General features: G+C 52.5%; 1 protein-coding gene across 2 annotated transcripts in view; it reads right to left on the reverse strand.

Annotated features, from left to right (window-relative positions):
• Window positions 1–19,352, reverse strand: part of MAD1L1 (mitotic arrest deficient 1 like 1) — a 241,059-nt gene that overhangs the window by 156,006 nt on the left and 65,701 nt on the right. For both annotated transcript variants that reach the window (XM_055136365.1, XM_004617354.2), the window contains exon 10: window positions 6,862–6,948. In XM_055136365.1, coding sequence (XP_054992340.1) covers window positions 6,862–6,948 — 87 coding nt within the window. The remainder of the gene's footprint in view (window positions 1–6,861; window positions 6,949–19,352) is intronic.

Consider the following 19,352-nt stretch of genomic DNA (forward strand, 5'->3'; position numbering starts at 1 on the left):
CAGGGAGGCCAGTGTGCTCAGCTCTCAGTAGAGTGAGGCAAGGCACACTTTAGTGTTCCCTCAAGTGACAGTTCCTCCAACACATCCCAGTGAGGGAAGGAAAGGGAGCCTGACTTCCTGAGAGACTGAGGGCCTCAGCGTCCTGCAGAGGTGTCCACTCAGAGAAACCACAGCAATAGCCCCATGCTGAGGGAGGCTGCCCTCCCTGGGCAAAGCTGGAACCAGCGCCAGAGAAGCATCACGACCAGGACCCTGTTTCGAAGATGATAAAGTTGAAGAGTGTTCCTAGAAGGAAAGCTGAGAGAGACTGAGCCCCTGTGTGGACCCAAATGTCATCCTGTTCAGACAGCTGCCACAAGCCAACTGTGATCACCGAGTACCTCGAGGGGGGCCAGGGAAGGAAGCAGAACCCAGACACCAAGGCGGAAAGCCCTCCATTGCCCCCCCCCCATTAGGGGCAGCTTGCAGGTCAGCTGTCCACTCTGACAGAAAGGCACCCTTCCAGGACAGACACGCATAGCCAATGCCATGGATGAGAAGGAGCGTGCTCAGAGAGATGTCCTCTGTAGATGTCCCACAGATGTCCCCACTCTGTGTAACCATGGTTTTGTATAAAGGGGCCACTCCTGATAATAACCCTTGGCCCAGCCTGCTCTTCAGTGCCAGGGATCTGAAGCTGGGAGTTTCCGGGGCTCCCAGCAGCGCTTTCAGGCCACCAGAGCTACACGCAGTGGGAGCTGCACCTCAAAGGAGAAACACGCAGGACTAAGGCTCAAACACAAGGCCTTGCCCCTCTGAGCCCATTCTCTGTGGTTTTATGGTTTCTGATGATTCTGGTCAGATCCAACTCAAAAGCTACTTCTTCCACAGGCCCCATTCCATACTCTGAAGCCCAGAAACAGACATGTGCTCCACAAACCACACTGCCCACTTTCCTGGCTCACCACTAGCTTATTTTGGCACCTGCTGAGGCCAGCCAGCTCTGCTCCGCGGTCCCGAGGCACCCCACCAGGCTCACATGACTCAGGAAGCAGGATGTCACTGCCCATCAAGAGTGACACTGGGTCCCGACTGCTCTGACCACACAAGCCAGCCTCCAGCCTATGCACAGCAGCCAGGCGAGGGGCAGCAGGCAGCACTCACTGAGATACAAAGGCAACGGTGATGGCTGCTCTCCATGAAGCCCCTGCACTGTGTTCTCGGAGACCCATTGCCATGAGAGCTGAAAGGAATCACTGTGAGCAGTGGGGGTCCAGAGCCAAGGTGGTAAGGCCCGGCCAGTTGGCAAGCACCAAGGTACCTGCTCCGCTCCTCAGCTACTCTGTAGCTGATCAGAGGAGGAAGTCTAATGCCAGAGAGGGAGAGGGAGGGGCCCAGGAACCAAAGGAAGACTGCAGGCCTAAGCGATGCCAGGCTAGGTGAGGACTCCAGAACTAGCCAGAACACTGCCCTCAGCCAAAAGGTCCTGAGCACCAAGATCCAGACTTTCCCTAGGCCCCACTCACTTCAAAGGGAACTAAGGCAGACTGTCAGCACATAGCAGAAAGCAGCCAAGATAGCAACAATCAAGCACACACACACACATACACTCACGTGCGTGCACGCGGCAGTGAAGCAGGAGCACATCTGTAAGAAGACACATAAGTCAGTGTGGGCAGGGCTCAGAGCAGGACTATCCGTACAGGACAGAATGACTCCAAGCCAGACTCAGAAGAGCCGAATGCCATGCTCAGCGGCTTCCTTCTCGCTCCAGCCAGGACCACCTGAACACTCCACAGGACCACAGAGGAAGCAGAAGCAGAAGCCCCAAGAAGCCTGGGGACGCGGCTCAGAGGACAGGAAGCCAAGCAGTCACCCTGCCACAGCCCTGAGGCTGGCTAGGAAGGGCGTAAACCTCACCTATGCTGAACCATCACCACAGGGTAGAAATAGAGTGACAGATGGCCCAGGGTCCATGAGAAGGAGGGTTGCGGCTAGAGGGCAGCCCCCCACATGCTGGAGCCAGCAAAATGAGTGGACAGAGAAGAGTGGACAGAGAGGAGCGGCCCTCCGGTAACCAGAACTGCAGGGCCTGACGGTCAAGGGAGCTCAGCTGGCCTGACAAGCCCACAGTGCCCTTGGAACACATGATCTGAGGTGAGACTGAGTGCCACGGAGAACAGCATAACAACGACCTATTAAACACAGGGTGGGCCATACCTTCTGCAAAGCCCATTTAGGGCCAGTAGCACCAAAAGCGGAGCCAACAGCGGAGTCCTCAGTCGACACCACCAAGAATCCCACAGTTCCTACAGTCCTAACTCATTAGGATGAGCACGAGACACAGCCTAAGGGGTTGCTCAGTCAAGGCTGCCAGGAGGCCGGGGCCCTATGTATGCTGGGGCAGAGAATAAGGCAGAGCTCCACCCACTCTGTCCTTCCCGTCACACCACTACCTCAGGACCTGTGGCAGGCCCTAGCACACAGCCACAGTTCGGGCTGCTGCCTCTCCTGACTTCCCACCGTAGTGGCAGCACATCAAGCCAATGGCTTGTGACCACCGCCACAGAGGCAAGCTGCCTCCAAGGAGTTCTTCATGTTCATCCGGCACAGACACCATGCACACGACCAGCTCTCCATCTACTCCACAACATTCAGCCAGGGAGCAGCCAGCTGGCCCTGGCCTCCAGGTCTGGGTCCCAGCAGCCTGTGTGACCGCCCTTGGCCCAAAGAGCAGCCCAGGACACAGGCCACTGCAGAGTATGGCAGGAACGACCCCAAGGAGAAAGTAGCAGGGTCACAGGAAGCCAGAGGGGAGCCTCTAGGAAGAGGAAAGAAGGGCTAAGTCCCTGAAGCCTGGTGTCGCAGCATCACCAGCTCTGCTAGCCAGTCATGGCAGAGCCAGCAGATACCTGTCCCAGCCACAGCACAAAGGACTCAGCCCTGGTGGCCTCCAATCTGGCTCTCTGACATTGCCATCTGCAATCTCCTCTGCCTGGAGCTGCTCTTTTGTTGCTCCCTCATCCACAGAAGAGGCAAAGTCATCCTTTCGACTCTCATCAAGACCCGCACCCTCTGCCACTGAGGCAGGCCATGAGGGATAGGGCCAAGGAAACTGGGGACACTGGGAAATGTACACTGGTAAAGGGACCAGTGTTGGAACATTATATGACTAAAACCCAACCATAAACAACTTTGTAACTGTGTATCTCACTGTGGTTCAATTTAAAAGAAAAAAATTTCCCACACCCTGGCACACCCTTTCTGTGCCCTTCTTTCCTCCTCTCTCTCCCTGCCCCCATGCCTGATACCCAGAAATTCCATCATCTCCGCCTTTCAATGTGTGCACCATCCAGTCCCTTGTGAGCTTGTGGGAGAAACTTCCCACTGGGCGCCTGAAGCTCTCTCCAAAGCTGTCCTCATCAACAGAAACAAGGACAACAACAACGATGACAGCATGATGGCTAGCAGTTTGCTCCCTCTGCCAGGCACCAGGCTAAGTGATTCAGAGGCTATTTAACTAAGCTCATGACGGTGCTCGCATGATTATCCCCAGCTCCAGCACTTCGGAGGCGAGGCAGAGAAAGGCTCATTAAAATGTCCAAAGACACAGCTACATGGTGTTGTGGCCAGGGCTGAATGTGCACAGCCTATGCTCAGATCTAACACGAGCTTCCAGATCCTCACCGACCTCTACAGTGGGCACAGTGCAAGGCCCAGATACAGAGGGACAGGGGTCCCACCGCAGAATCGTTTGCACCTAGCAGCTTCTGGGGAGCTTGAAACACAGTAACTCACACAGACACTGGGTAGTGCTATTGGCATGAAGAGGCAGCGCTGACCAGGAATCAACATGCAGAGCAGAGGGGTGGCCAGCGCTAGAGCCAGTCCTCAGCGGGGATGGGCGCCCCTGCAGCAGCAGGTCCTGTACAGTACACAAGGCATGGTCCAGCAGGCCTGACACAGCACTAGGGTCCAAACCCATGCCCACTCCTGCCAACGGGCCTTCGGGCAGCAGCAGCTCAGGGTGTGCAGAAGAGCTACTGCCCGTGAGGAGGACGGCCCTCCAGCTCACTGCCCCCAGCAGCACAGCCTCAGAAGCCCCTCTGTCCAGAAAGCAGGGGAACCCCAACAGCACATGCCCTCACACGAGCTTCCCACCCCACCCTCCACATTCCCGTCACCTACAAGAACCTGGAAGAGGATGGGATGGCTGGGGCCTGGACCAGGAGAGAATGTGACCGCCCACCAGCGGCCCCGCCCAGACGGCTTGCTGGCTTGTGTCTTCGGGCCAGGCAGTGAGCACAAATTCACCAGACATCTCCTGCGGAGGAGAGCAGCATCGAGTGTGCACTGTGTGGGCAGAGCCAAGCACACACCAGGATGCTCAGTGTCAGCCCCAAGAACCGACGGAAAGCTGAGGGTTGGGAGAGAACCCCCGTCCAAGGTGGCAGCAGGGCGCTGACAGCTGGAAGCGACGGGGGCCCTGCAGTGTGCCAGACACTTAAGAACGGCAGCTGTCTGAGTCCACAGCAGAGACAACTACACTACGGGGCCAGATGTGCCCACTCCTCTGCCTTCTGAAGGGCTTACACACTGATCATCCTCTGAACCCTTAAGAATGTTCTGGAGGCTGGAGAGATACTACAACAGTAAGATGCTTGCCTTGCAAGTGGCTGACCCAGATTCAACCCCCAGTACCCTGTAAAATTCCCTGAGCATCACCGGGAGTACTTTCTCCACCAAAAAAAATAAAGCACCAACATTCTGGGGCTGGGGCTTCTTGCATGCAAGAGACCTAGATTCAACTCCCAACACTACATATGGTCCCCCAACCAGGGAGTGATCCTTGAGCACAACGTCAAAGTGAGCCCTGAGCACCAGGTATGGTCCCAAACCAAAAGAAAATAGAGAGGAAAAAAATTCTGGACTTCTCTGTACCCACGATCATGGGAAGAGGGAGACAAGAGGCAAGAGGCAAGGACTATTGTCCTTGTCTGCTGTTTGTGTCCCCGTGGAGCCGCTGTGACAAGAATGGGTGCTGGGCATGCAGCCTGGACAGAGGGAACACTGGACACGGCAACCAGACTGGCTGCAGCACCCGCACAAGTGCCTGGCCCCGCCTCCCGACAGCCCCAGACAGGAGGCTGAGAAGATGGGGAGCACAGAGCTTCCTGGCAGAAGGACGGCTAACCCCGACTCGCTGGAGGCCTTCTCAGAAGGACACAGGAGTCACACAGCAAACTGCTCCAAGGCAGGGCTCCATCCTAGACCAGCTCTGAGGGAGTCAGGGACAGCTGGCTCCACACTGGCAACCACCGGCAAAAGGAGAAGGCAGCCTGCAGACACTTTCTCAAGCTTTCCCTGGAGAGGCTCCCATCCTCTCCTAGCCAAAGCAGCTAAGAAGAGAATCTCAGTGTGGCAGAATAAAACTGCACATTAGTTTCTTTTTCCCTAACAGTTCATTCTGTTTCAAATTCAAAATGAAATAGAGAATTGCCTAAGAAAACGTAAAAGCTTTAGTCTCAGATCACTTTTCATCTGACAGCAGCTTTGAAGCAACAAGCAATCTTTATCATTTGAGGTTTTTAAACTAAATTGACGTGAGGATGTCCAGCATAACCAGATGTTTCTAAAAGCCGATTCTCAAAGTGACATCAGTTCTTCCCCCACCCCCAAATAAGAACCTTCATCCTGCCTCCAAATGAACGATTGAAACATCACAATCACAGGGGCACAGCCAGGGGGCGGTGGGGGAGAGAGGACACTGCATCCGGGGGGGCCATGGAAGCTCCTCCCCAGGCTTTGCCCAGCTCATCTCTTGCAGCAGCTGTTTGTTTCTTTTTTTTTTTTTTTGCTTTTTGGGTCTTACCCGGAGATGCACAGGGGTTTCTCCTGGCTTTGCACTCAGGAGTTACTCCTGGCGGTGCTCAGGGGACCATATGGGATGCTGGGGATCGAACCCGGGTCGGCCGCGTGCAAGGCAAACGCCCTACCCGCTGTGCTATCGCTCCAGCCCCAGCAGCTGTTTGTTTCTAAGCTCTGCTCTGGTAAAAAGGCTGGAGGAAGGACAGCCCCACTGAGCCCCGCGGAACTTTGGCCAGCCCTGAGTGGAGGGGAATGGGAGCGTTGGCTCTGCCAGCAGGTGAAAGTGTGGTGCAGCCTGGGTATCATGGGAGCTGCAGATTCTGGGAAGCTGGTGTCAGCAGAGAAGTCAACCATGGGATAGCCAGCAGGGACAGGGCTGTAGACCCGGCGACAGAGGAAAAGCAAGCACCAACACCAGGGACCACAGTTACCTGTTTTGGGAGTTTAGGTTTTTTGGGGCGGCGGAGGGGGGCAGCAGGGGGAGGTTGGGTCCTACCCAGTGGTGCTCAGGGGTTACTCCTGGCACTGCACTCAGGGATCACTCCTGGTGGGGCTCAGGAGACCATATGGGGTGCCAGGGATCAAACCCAGTTGGCCACATGCAATGCAAGTGTCCTCCCCACTGTACTGCTGCTCCGGCCCAACTTCTGACCTCCTGCCGGTGAGGAAACATAAACTATGGGTGAGATGTTTCCTATTACTTGCAGCCCCTATGTGGGCACAAACATGCGGGCTCCTTTATACCAGGGCACATGTTTCCACCCCACCAAGACTCCTGGCATTCACAGCCCACAAAAATGGAAACACTCCCAGATCCACAGACCACCAGGGAACCTGCAGGTACTTATTCATTCTGCTGCCTGGCGAGTCTCACTGCCACAGAGCAGAAACATGGGGTAACTTGCCGCTCGGGCTGGCTCCACTCACTCAAGCCAAGCAGACCCACCTGTAAGGCAGCCGTCCCCAAGTGGGCTCCCACAGAGACATTCCCAGAGGTGCCTGCTCGCAGCCTACCTGCTCGTGATGGAGCTGTTCTTGTCCTTCAGGCTCAGCTCTCGCTGCTGCAGCTCAACAATGAATCTGGACAGGTCTTCCGGGGTCCTGTGGGGTCAAGAACACACTCTCAGTGCCACTGTCCACCCACAGGGTAGCCGCAACTGTGGGGACTTCCTTTGTCTATTCACCTGTAACAGGAGGGTCACTGCTAGTGCCGAGGGGCCGAGGTGCTCAGCGCTCAGCCTCCCCCACTCCTGTGGCTCTCACGCATCAGCAGGGGCCAAGGGGGCCATGCCGCGGGGGCCGCTCCACATCAGTGCCAGCTACTGTTCAGAGTGACTCACTGGTTGAAAGTGGCTTCCCACCTTCCTTTCACAGACACAGAGACTGATACTCAGACAATAAAGACCGGCTCTGCACCCTCTCTGCGTCCAGCCCCATCACTTGTACACTCAGGAAGACAATGGAGAAGGGACAGGGATGGCCAGCAGAGCATCCCCTGCCCTGGCCACAGCATGGCCAACTGCTTGGCTCACAGAGGGGTGAGAGGTCAGGGCAGGAGGACCACATAGAAGGCAACATGCCTCCAGCCTCACATGCTTCCATCTAGGGGAGGAGAAAGCAACAGTGAGAGGCCCCCATCCTCCTAGCAGCAAGCGGTCTCCCAAGTCCCCTGAGAAAGAGCTCCAGCCAATGCCGAGGTCCCGGTGGACTCTAAGCACCTCTCTGGCCCTGAAGACTCCCCCCAGGAAGATGTCAGTGGGTTCCTGCAGGAATCAAGTGCCCTTGTGGGAACCTGTAGAACCCCTACAGCGTGCCCTTCACGGCCACTTGAACCTGTCAGGTCTTCCTCCCCCAGCTCAGGAATGGGAACCCTAAGCGTCCCTGAAAAAATGCTTCCTCCAAAGGCTGGTCACCTCAGGAAGAATACTGCCCCCTCAAAAAAGGACTTCTGTGTCGCGTCCTGGTCACTCCCACCAAGATTGCCTACCTGTCCCATCCCTTCCAAGGGCCGCTTCCTGAGCACTAGCGAAGTCTCTAATATTTTTGAGGATGTGGGGGATCCTCAAAGAGCCAGTACACAAGGGGTGGCAAGGCCTGTAGCAGACATCCTTAGCCCAGCCCCACCCTAAATTAGGTTTGCTCTACAAGTCAGCAAACAGTCGTGTGGAAAAGATGTCTGCCAGTAAAAGATGTTTTTGAGAGATTGCAAGCTGAGAATGGCAAAAGGATGCGGCATATATTGACTCAGTCCTGAATGCCAGTTTCTATCTTTTTCTGAGTTTCCTGGCCAGGGGTGGGAGGCCAAGAGGGTCCGTGGGACAGTGATGGAGGGATGAGGATGGTCTGCAGGGGGCGTGTGAGCCACAGTGCTACTAAGGCACAGGTACTAACAGTAGTGCCCATCACAGACCCGACATAAATACCAAGGAAAACTTTCTAGACATTTTTCCTGAAACTTTTATTTTAGACCACAGCTGGTGGTGCTCAGGGGTCATTCCCCCGGGATCAACTCCCCCGTGCCAGGCACCAAACCCAAGGCTCCTACATGCAAACTGTGATTTGAGTTATCCAAACCATCAGCCCAGCCCCTCAGAAGTTTGTAAGAGATGTTCCCATTATTGTTGCCTCGTTCCACATTCCTGAGTCACGAGGGCATGTGAACTGCCTCTGAACCAACCCCCAAAAGGCACTTGTACCCCTCACTCACTCGGCTGCCCCTCCCCGGAAGCCCCCCACCAGGCAGGGGGCAGTGCTGTTTGAGAGCAGTGGCTGGTGCTGCAGAGGAGACCCCAGTCCTGCGGGACATCACACCCAGACCTGAGGACTGGAAGGAAAGGGCCAACAGGGGAATCTGCAGTCCTGGGCTCTCAGGGAGAATATTCCTGCCGACACAGAGGCTTCCCTCCCCAAGGCCTGCTGCCTGCATTCTGCTCGCCTCTCGGGAGCACGTGGCAATGGGCACAGTCAGGAGCATCCACATCCATCTAGAAACAAATGAGCCCTGCGAAACCAGGAGCTGAAGTAATACAATAGAGAGCTGGGTTGCTGCTGGGCGAGGCTTTCTAATCTCCTTTGAAGCAAAGATAATTAGAAATGTAACAATTTAATAATAAGAGGGAAATTCAGAACAGTTCAAACGAGAGATAAATGAATGTAATAAGCTACCCAAAATACCCTGTCCTGTGGCAGCTCGGGCAACTGTGTCTCAGGGCACCTGCCCAGGCCAGCATACTCTCAGGCTGCGGCTCTGGTTTGCGTTTCATAGCCTGGTGGAAATGCATCACACTGGTACAGCGGGAAAGGCGCTGGCCTTGCATGAGGTCACCCAGGATTCGATCCCCACCATCCCATAGGTCCCCTGAGCCCACCAGGAGTGATTCCTGAGTGCAAAGCCAGGAATAACACCTGAGCACCACCAGGTGTGGCCCAGAATCAAAAACAAAAAGAAATGCATCACACAGGCTGGATGAGATGAGTGTTTATCTAGATAAGGGTCTGGCTCCGTGTCTGAACATTCGAAGCAGGGCACTGATGCTGCTGGATTCCTTTTCACCGCTCTCTCCGCAGGTACAGACCAGACAAGCAAAGCATGTGGCAACATGCCTTAGGAGGGGCCTCCACAACACTTTCTTTCTGAGTTAAACTGCTCTCCCAGAAAGAGCTCTGCTGTGGAGAGGAGGTGGACAGTTGGTAGAGGCACACGGCCACTGAGAGCAGTCCCCAAAGCAAACATTCCAGTCAATTCGCTTATGGCACACCATGGGCCCAGATTCAAGGAGTGCCATCTCTGCCTGCAGTGAGAACCAGGAGCTAGAGTCCATGTGACCATGGGACCAATTCCAGCCACCCACAGAAAGCCCACTCTGCTGCATCTCACCACAGGATCCCTGAGGGCGAGAGTACCTGGACCAGCCCCCAACACGGCTTCAGGCTAGTAAAATGCCACACCTTCTTTGGTTTCACCAAGACTCAGCAGTCTTGGGGCGGCATTGATAGGACATCGGGGAGGGCACTGGCTTACACCAGTCAACACGTTTGATCCCTGACACCCCACATGGTCCCCCAAGACTTCCAGGAGTGATTTCTGAGTGCAGAGCCAGGAATAAGTACTCTGAACATTGCTGGATGTGCCCAAACACACACACACACACACACACACACACACACAAAAGTCATGCCCAGCCATTCTGGATCACTACTGGCTTCCATCTTCTCCTATAACACCAAGCACCATCAGCTAAATGACAACCTCAACCACTTCATACAAGACAAGGTGAGGGGTTGTTGCACAACTATACAAGTAGTCCAGAAACACCTAGAATAATTCCAGTCCACTGAAATGTAGGGAGAGGTCATTCTTACAAGGAACTTTTAGAACCACTGACGGCCTAAGAAAAAGACAGGACTTGAGGTGGCAAAAGAATTCCATGAAACAGCAGGGCAGGTCACTGAAAAGAATTCTCCATGCAATCCAGTACACCACCTTCTACACAAATAATAGAGAAACCAACCTCTGAAGTTCTCCATCAATTTGATGGACAAATATAAGGCTCTAGAATTAGATCTCACGACTCCCAGAAGTCAAGGTGGAACAGTTAACCTACAAATATCATCAGAGAACGCCAGAAAGTGATATCTATATTGAGTGACTTCTTTAACTACCAGGTAAGGGATGGTCACTAGGCTTTCTGCAAATTCAATGTATAATCAAAAGCCTTTGTCACAGTAGTAGTAGTAGTACTATTATACCAGGAACTCAAATGAAAACACAGTGGTATGGCTCTCTGTCACACAACATGCAGCTCACATGTTCCCCCACCGAGCTCTGAAGCGTCTGTCTGGTAAGCAGAATCTGCCCCAACCCCCAAGACAGGTACCCCGGGTGGCAGCATCCTCCTTCAACAGCCTTGTGAGAGCATGAACCACCAACCAGACGACCAGGCTCCAGGGCTGCTCCTCACTCCACACTGTGAACTGCAGAACTTCAAGAATGAAGAGACACTGAGTGTGAGCAACAGGCAGAGACTCTGTGAGTGCCAAAGTCTAAAATGCAAAATCTATCTTGCTCTTTAATGATAATAACAAAGGAATTTAGATACATGTATCTAATATCTAACCTATTGATTAGACCTTTAAATAAAGATATACATATACAGAAAAGAGAAGAACCAGAAAAATAGGTTAGATCTACCTAAATTAGAAACACATCTGTGGGGCTGGAGAGATAGAATGGGGGTAGGGTAATTGCCTTGCACGTGGCAGAACTGGGGTTGATCCCCAGCACCCCATATAGTCCCCCGAGACTGTCAGGAGTGATCCCTGAGCACAGAGCCAGAAGTATACCCTGAGCACTGCTAGGTGTGGCCCCCAAAATTAAAAATTAAAATACATCTGTGGTGATAAAAACTAGGAGAAACTGATTAAGAACAATCTACAGTCCTTTTAGAATTACAGGAGCTGGGGTTGGTACAGATACAATACAGTGGATAAGCGGCAAATCCAGATTTGGTCCTGGGCATCTCACATGGTTCCCTGAGCACCACCAGGAGTTGTTCCTGAGTGCAGGGCCAAGAGTAACCCCTGAGCATCGCCAGGTGTGGCCCCCTCCAAAAAAAGAATTGCAAGATTCCTAATTCTTTTCAACTTTCACAAAGCTTTACTAAGTTAGTTATAAGAACTTGATTCAACTATTTTTTTTAACCTTATTTTCTAACAGTGAAAAGCAGGGGTTGGGGTGAAACCGTCACCTGCGGTAGGCTCGTGACATAGTTGTGGGCTGCTCCTACGAAGGGCCCCACTCAGAGGCCTCCGACCATTGGGGCACCTGGCACTGACTCTGGCCCAAGCACATCAGATGACATGCCACCAGGCACTGACTGTGCACTTGGGCTCAGGCCAAGCAGAGGCAGGTTCAGATGTGCCTGGATGGAGCACGGTGAAGTGCAGAGACTCCGATTGACCCAGGCCTGCCTCTCAGACCTGGGAGAACACCTGGGCAAGGACTCCAGGCGAAGTCTGAGTGGCATTTCACACAGTGGGGAGCACCCAAATCCCTACCTCCAAAAGCACCACTCACACATATCCCAGGAAAAGCCTGGGAGCAGCACCCTAGAACACAGCTGATTCTGCTCAGAGTCACAAATTATAGCACAACTTCAGGTCACCAGGTACCAAGGAACTGAGCTGGCAGCATGTGTACGTGGTCAGAGCGTAAGCCAGAGAGAGTCACCTGGCCGGAAGAGAACAGGGCTCAGGTGCTAGCCAGGCATCCCACCCACCCCAGCTCAAAAACCTGGCACCACATTATGGTCCCAAAAAGCACCAGAGGTCACTTCTAAGTACAAAGCCAGGACTAGACACTGCAGGTAGTGCCTGCCCCAAAAATAAATACATAAAAATAAAAACCAGAAAGAATCCCCTGGCCGGATCCCAGAGCATCTCCTGATTCAAACTAAGGCTGGTACTACCATGGCATGACAAGGCTCTCACAGTGAGAAGCGATGTCTCACATGCAGAAACAGAAATAAAGACTGAAACCAAGCCAGGACCCCCACCACGGAACGCTGCCCAGAGAAATGCTGCCCAGGGAAAGGCCAAGTGATGCAGTTCAAGAAAGGGAACAGCGAGGACACAGAAGCCCTCCAGGGCGAGGCCAACACAGCAGGACGAGGCCAAGACAGGCAGGAGGAGGAGAGCACCTGGGAAAGGAAGCCCCAGGACTCGGGAATGGAGAGTGCTGGAGCTACGCCACTCACCCACCGCGAATCCCAAGCAAGGGCAGAGGAGAGATCTCCAGGAGCTGTCAGAGCAGGAGGGGTTATTAAACCATTGAGGCCTTTATCACACACCAAAGACCAGAGGCCAAAGTGCCTCCAGCCGGCAGGAAGAGTGTTTATTTCTCAGAAGTCTCTGACCTGCTGTGTGGTTAAAGCTGCTCAGAGATGCTCTCCAAGGGTGCTCTGGGGATTAGCTAAATGCTTGTAACGAGGAGGAGTCGTGCCAAGCATCATTATAGCCTAAAAATAACACAGAAGCACTCCGACAGAAGATCAATCTGTTCTAGAACTTCCGCTCCACAAACTCAAAAGTGGAAGGTATTCAGAAGGGCTGGGATCCACCACCCCGAGCTGACAGGGAAGTGACAGTTCCAACTGCAGCCCAAGCTGCGACATCTGCAGTTTCAAACTCCGGTTTCAGCTGCAGAGTCTTTCAACCCTAACTGGTGGGGCTTAAAGGGGAAAAAAGTCTTTTTGTTCGATCTGCAGCTGAATTTTGACTCAAACTCAGCTGTGTGTGCAGAAAAGTGGAAGCTTGGGGGAGTCGCGCCACTGGTTTATTTTCAAAGTGAAAGCTGTTCAGCCCCAGCAGCGGCTATTTTGAGACCTTAATAGTAGATGCCACAACTCCTTCTGATGCCCAAAGTACCAGTTTCAATGGGTCTCTAAGACATGAGATCCAGAAAACTCCAATTTTTAAGATGAATGAAACAGCAACAAGCACAAAACTAATTAACAAACAAGAAACCTCCAGCTTTCTTCCAGGAGCTATTTTCCCAAAGGCCAGACAGAAGCCAACAGCGCCAGCTCTACAGTCTGGGGGGCTTCTGCAGGAGGAAGGGGCACAGCCCAGGCCAAGTGGTCCTCTCTCGAGGTTCATTTCTGTATACACAGAACCAGGAATAGAACCAGAACAGAACAGCAACATCAAACTCAGCGCCCAAAGGTAAAAGGATGGGAGAGGCTCCAGACTGCAAGTCTGAAGGGCAACAGGTCCCTGAAGAAGGCCCAGCTGTGGAAGGGGGAGCCAAGTGGGCACAGTCCCCAAGCACTGAGAGCCTGGGAGGGAGAGAATGGGAAGAAAGAGGCAAAGCCGAGTTCCTGAGGATAGCTGGTGACCACCGACTGGCTAGGGCCCAGGCACCAGCTTCAGTGGACCCACAGAGGCCATAGTGCCTCTTACCAGCCAAGACCAACCAGCTCACCTCAGTCACATGGTGGGCAGTGGCCATTTCCTCTCAGCAACTTTTAGAGCTGCTCACTGTCTGCTCTCCCTCTCGAAAGGCAGCGGGCCACAGGCACAGCTGCTGTCTGCCACTCTGTCCACCCAGTCCCAGGCATGCCCCCCACCAGCACATGGGGACCAGCAGACCGACTCACTCGGAATCAGTGGTGGCTCCCTGTGGGCAGCAAGGCCTTACTCGCCCCACCCAGCACGACGACCACTGGGAGGAGGCAGGACACAAGTGCCCAGGAAGCACAGGTCCATACACCCATAGGCCCCACTTTCTCTGGGACACAGCCAGCCCTTCCTTCCCCTAGCTCACTCATGAGTCACCCCTCACTCTTGCCCCGGTCACCACTCCCTTCCCTTCCACATTATCTCCAGCAATACTCCTTGAAAAGGCTATTTCCAGTGGTGTCCCATTCGCAGCACCTCACCCAGTCAGGACTAGGCTCCTGATCAACAAGATCCTGCAGCCATCAACTCCTGGCTCCCCTCCGCTTTCTCCTTCACCCACCTCCCACCACCAGCCCTGAGGGGCGACCTCTCCACCTAAACTCCAAGCCGTGAAACTGCAGTTTCACACGTACTCTCGGTGCAGATCCCAAATTCAAGTCTGTCCAACATCTGAACACAGTAAGTCCTGGCCAGCCCCACGCCTAGCTCCTTCCTCCCCATCTTCAGGAACTTGCACGGCTAGTCAGCCAGCAAGCCAGGCCCAAAACCATGACTCTCACCCTTGAGTGAACCTTTTCAGAGCTCACTCCCAAACAAGTCCAAACTGATCGCTGTGGCTGGTGTGTCCCAGGCTCCCAGCCCCCACGAGACCACACCAGGGACTCGCAATCAGTCCCTCGGATTTCCTACTTGCCCTCTGAGGCCTGCTTGTGACCAGCGTGCACACTGGTGACGTTAGAGCAAATGCCTCCAGAGCCAAGAGCTCTCCGAACACTGCCATCACAGTGCCAGGTCAAAGCCCGGGGCTCACAGCACCCACAGACCCCAAAGAGGCCTGCAGCCCCCCTAACCCCAACTCAGGGCCAAGCTTGGGAGGGGGCTCCCAGCTATTGTCCTCGCTCTCCACTACTCAAACGGCCTTGAACTTTCATTTGGGCCTGTCCCCACATTCCCCGTGGAGACTGTGCCCTCTCCCCCACCAAGCCCTCTCCATTCTGCCCTGTGCCACTCTGCTCGTGAATTTCTTTGTTCACCTTCTCCTGAAATGAAAGCTCCTAGACTATTTTTGTTCTTTTTTTCCACTAGACATGAATCTAAACTTGTACAACAGCAGACTTCCGATTAAAGTCATGCACGGGGGCCAGAGCTATAGCACAGTGGGTAGGGCGTTTGCCTTGCACGCGGCCGACCTGGGTTCAATCTCCGGCATCCCATATGATCCCCTGAGCACCGCCAAGAGTAATTCCTGAGTGCAGAGCCAGGAGTAACCCTGTGCATCACAGGGTGTCACCCAAAAGGCAAAAAAAAAAGTCACGCATGGTTACACTGCTAACAAACATGGGACAAGACAATAAGAGAAAGACATCCTATGTACATAGGTCAAAACATCCATCCTGGGGCTGGAGCGATAGCACAGCGGGTAGGGCATTTGCCTTGCACGTGGCCAACCTGGATTCGATTCCCAGCATCCCATATCGTTCCCTGAGCACTGCCGGGAGTAATTCCTGAGTGCAGAGACAGGAGTGACCTTTATGTATCGCTGGGTGTGACAGGAAAAAAAAAAAAACCATCCATCCTTCTAAAATTGATATGAAAATTTATCACTTGTATCACTTGTCATCCCTTGCTCATCGATTTGCTCGAGCGGGCGCCAGTAACATCGCCAGTCGTCCCTATTGTGTGCTAGTGTAACCCAATGGTGTCTGCTCGTTCCAGGAACACAATGCATTTGTGTTCCTATTCATGAAAGGTTATATCCCAATCAAAATTTCAATGATGCTTATTAAGAACATAGAACAAAATGTATATATGTACATACTAGTATTTATAGAAAACCCAGAAGAGCTAAGGTCATTCTGAGAAAGAAGAAAAATGGCATTCTCATGCTACCTTACTTTAAACTATACTACCGAGATAGACATTTACATTGCATGGTCCTGGAATAAAACAGACATAAGGACTAATGTAATAGTAAAACTGAAAGCCCAGAAATTTTAAAAATGTTAAAAAAAGCCCACATACATCAAATTCAATTTATGGCAAAAGATCTAAGATGGGTCTAAAATGGATCAAGGAAAGTGTCTTCAACAAATGGTGCTGGACAGCTAGAGGCAAAGGAACAAAAAGGACCCTCAATCCCATGTGTAAAAACTGAAAAATGTTATTTAAGACCTAGAATAAAGACTTGAAAACATGAAGTGCACAGAAGAGAATCTGACCGAAACCCCAATGACATCAGGACCAGATGCTCTGGGGACTCAAACCCAACAGCAAGGAAAATAAAAGTGAAAACCAAGAAGTGAGTATATATTCAATTGAAAAGCTTCTACATAGCAATGGCAAATATAAATAGAACAAAAATACTGCCAACTAGGGGAAAAAGATGCTTGCACACTGTATATCCGACAAGGGTTAGTATCCAAAGTATATAAAGAACTCACAAAATTTAACTCCCCAAAAAAATAAAATTTAAAAGTGGGGGGCTGGAGCAATAGCACAGCGAGTAGGGCATTTGCCTTGCACGCGGCCGACCCAGGTTCGAATCCCAGCATCCCATATGGTCCCCCAAGCACCGCCAGGAGTAATTCCTGAGTGCATGAGCCAGGAGTAACCCCTGAGCATCGCCGGGTGTGACCCAAAAACCAAAATAAATAAATAAATAAATAAAAGTGGGCAGAACATCTGGGCAACACTTCTCCAAAGAAAATTAGAGAAAGACGGCTATAAGTACATGGAAAGATCCTCATCGTCACTGATCATCAGACAAACATGAATGGAGACTTCCTCAGACTGCTGACAGCAAAAGCAACTGCCACAGGGGCTACAGGGGTTTCAGGGCATGGGGGAAGAGGAACTCTGAGTACTGTCACAGGAATGGAAGTTGGTAGCACTCTGGCTAATGCTGTGGAGATTGCCTGAGAAGCTGCAGGTTTACCATGGGATGCTCAGTCTCTGCGGGGTACCTCTCTGAAGATGACAAACTCACTCACACAGAAAGCAATGTCCACCCAGAGCAAACTGCGCCAGGCAGGAAGGCCGCACGCACGAGCAGTGTCCTGGCTGTGATGGGAGCCTCGCACTCCCCACCATGCTGCAGCTCTGACCTGGACACAGTTTGTGGTCTTCTGCCAGGGCAGGGCCTCCCACTTCAGCTGAACGAAGTCCAGACCTCACCCAGCTGTCCACAAGTCAGCAACCAGGCTTCACTGCTTCATGGAAATGAATTACATAGGTCCCCAAACACATGTAAATAAAATGAAGAAATTCCAAATGTACAGTTGCTGCCTTCAAATTCTTTCTCCCAGCTCCGGAAGGATTAAAAGGACTTCAAAGCAGCGAGGGTTCCAATTAAGCCAGTGCGACCACCCCAGGGATGCTAGAATATTCCTCTGATTAACAAGAAGCGCTCTTTGAACTGTTTGAGCTAAAAAAAGCTCTCAGAACCTTTCAAACAAATGCCATAATTTTCTCTCCCTGTTCCCTCACTCTTTGGAAAAGTTGATCCTTTGAATGCTTTAAACATTCAAAAAGGTGGCTAGATAATGGCCTCAAACACTCTTCAGCCAAGAGCACATGACAGAAGCAGTAAAGAAAAGACTTAGGATACAACTGGACACAAGTCAACATGTTTCCTGGGGTGAGGCAGCCATGAGGGAATGACCAGGAAAAAGCACCCCCAGAGTGGCTGGGCTAGGAGAAAAGGTCTGGAAAGAAGCAAAGGGACCCTTGCCCGCTTCACACACCAAACATGGGGCACAGGGGGAGGCAGCAATGATGACTTCGAGCCCTAAGAACAGGCAGCAACTCCAACACGATCACTTCCCTTCACAGAGCATTTTTCCAGGAAGCGGTCCAGGTGCAGGAGACGGTGCTGAGCTGGCAGGCAGACAGTGCCCACATTTCACCAAAGCAAGACCAGGGTGACACAAGCTGGTGTCAGAATGTAAAGTTGCCCTCAGAGGGCCAGTGGCACCCCACCCCAGTTCCATAAGGGAGAATATCTGCAAGAAGCCAGTGAGGTGTGACGCCCTCAGGCAGCAGGTAAACAGCAAGTGGGTGCGAGATGTTGGTGTACTCCAGACTCTCCCCATCTCCAGAGACTCGGGATGCTGATGATAGTTTCTGACTCTGGCTCCCAACCATGTCTTTCCTGTTCAAGAATCCAAAGCCCTGCTCCAACAAATTTAGCACTCCCTACCTCGCCCAGCCCACCTGGACCACCTACCAGGATTTCTTTCAGCAGAGAGGGGGTAGATTGCAAAGCAAAGAACCGTGAACTAAAACCCAGTCAGCAGGTTTCTAGGGAAACAATCAAAGGCAGTGTGGGAACAAAAGGCTGCTCAGATGCAGAAGCTTGGAGAAGAGAGCCTTCATTAGCAAAATACTCCATGGCCCTGCTGAGCAAAACAGGGAAAAAAGGTCTCAGAACTCCAAGGAAGCAAAAGGCCAGTTTGCAGTCCTGGGGGACCCCAGCCAGCTGTGTGGTCCTGGTGAGGTGATTTTACCTGTCTGAACCTCAGTTTGTCCACCCTTGACTGACAAGAAGGGGCTGGGCATATACTTCTGACCTAGGACTGTTTCCCAAAAAAAATGCCTCTACCCCATGAACCTGTTCCTTGGGATGCTTGAACAATGTGAGACAGGCTGGATGGGATTTCCCCGAGGCAGAAGTCTGGGGGTGGGGTGATGAAGGGGGCGGGCCCAGTATGGAGCCAGCCCTAGGGAAGAAGCAGGCACAACCCCAGTACAACATGCTGCTATGGGCTGGAAAGCAGAGAAGGGAGGGCTCCATTTCAGAAAAAGATGAGCACTAATGTCCAAGTGTTAACCCAACTGTTCCTCCCAGAAGCAAAACGACAGTGGGGAGACGAATGGGGCCCACACACACAACTCATTACCACAGTCCACAGGAAGGAGGACTTAGCCCAGCACTCTTCAATGCCGACAGGCAGATGAAACCAGTCTATTCCCTACCTTACAGCTGCCAGGCCAAAGACAAGAATACAGGCAAGTGCCCGCCCACTGCTGTGCAAGGGTAAAGAATACTCATTCTAGTCCCTGGCATTTTAAAGTAGGGTCACCCAGGTGAGGAAATATGTGGCAAAGTGAAAGGCTACTCCATGCTCAAGGACACTCTCCACAGGCTCAGACGAGCCTCACCTATGAGAGAACCTGCAGAAAATCCCAGGTATGCAGGACCCATGACTGCATAATCCCTGAACCTGCTGAGAAAAACAGGGAGAAACGGTCTCAGAACTCCAAGGAAGCAAAAGGCCTGTCTGCAGTCCTGGGGGACCCCAGCCAGCTGTGTGGCCCTGGTGAGGTGA

This window comes from Sorex araneus, chromosome 4 (genome assembly GCF_027595985.1).
Source record: "Sorex araneus isolate mSorAra2 chromosome 4, mSorAra2.pri, whole genome shotgun sequence".
In the NCBI taxonomy this organism is placed as follows: Eukaryota; Metazoa; Chordata; class Mammalia; order Eulipotyphla; family Soricidae; genus Sorex; species Sorex araneus.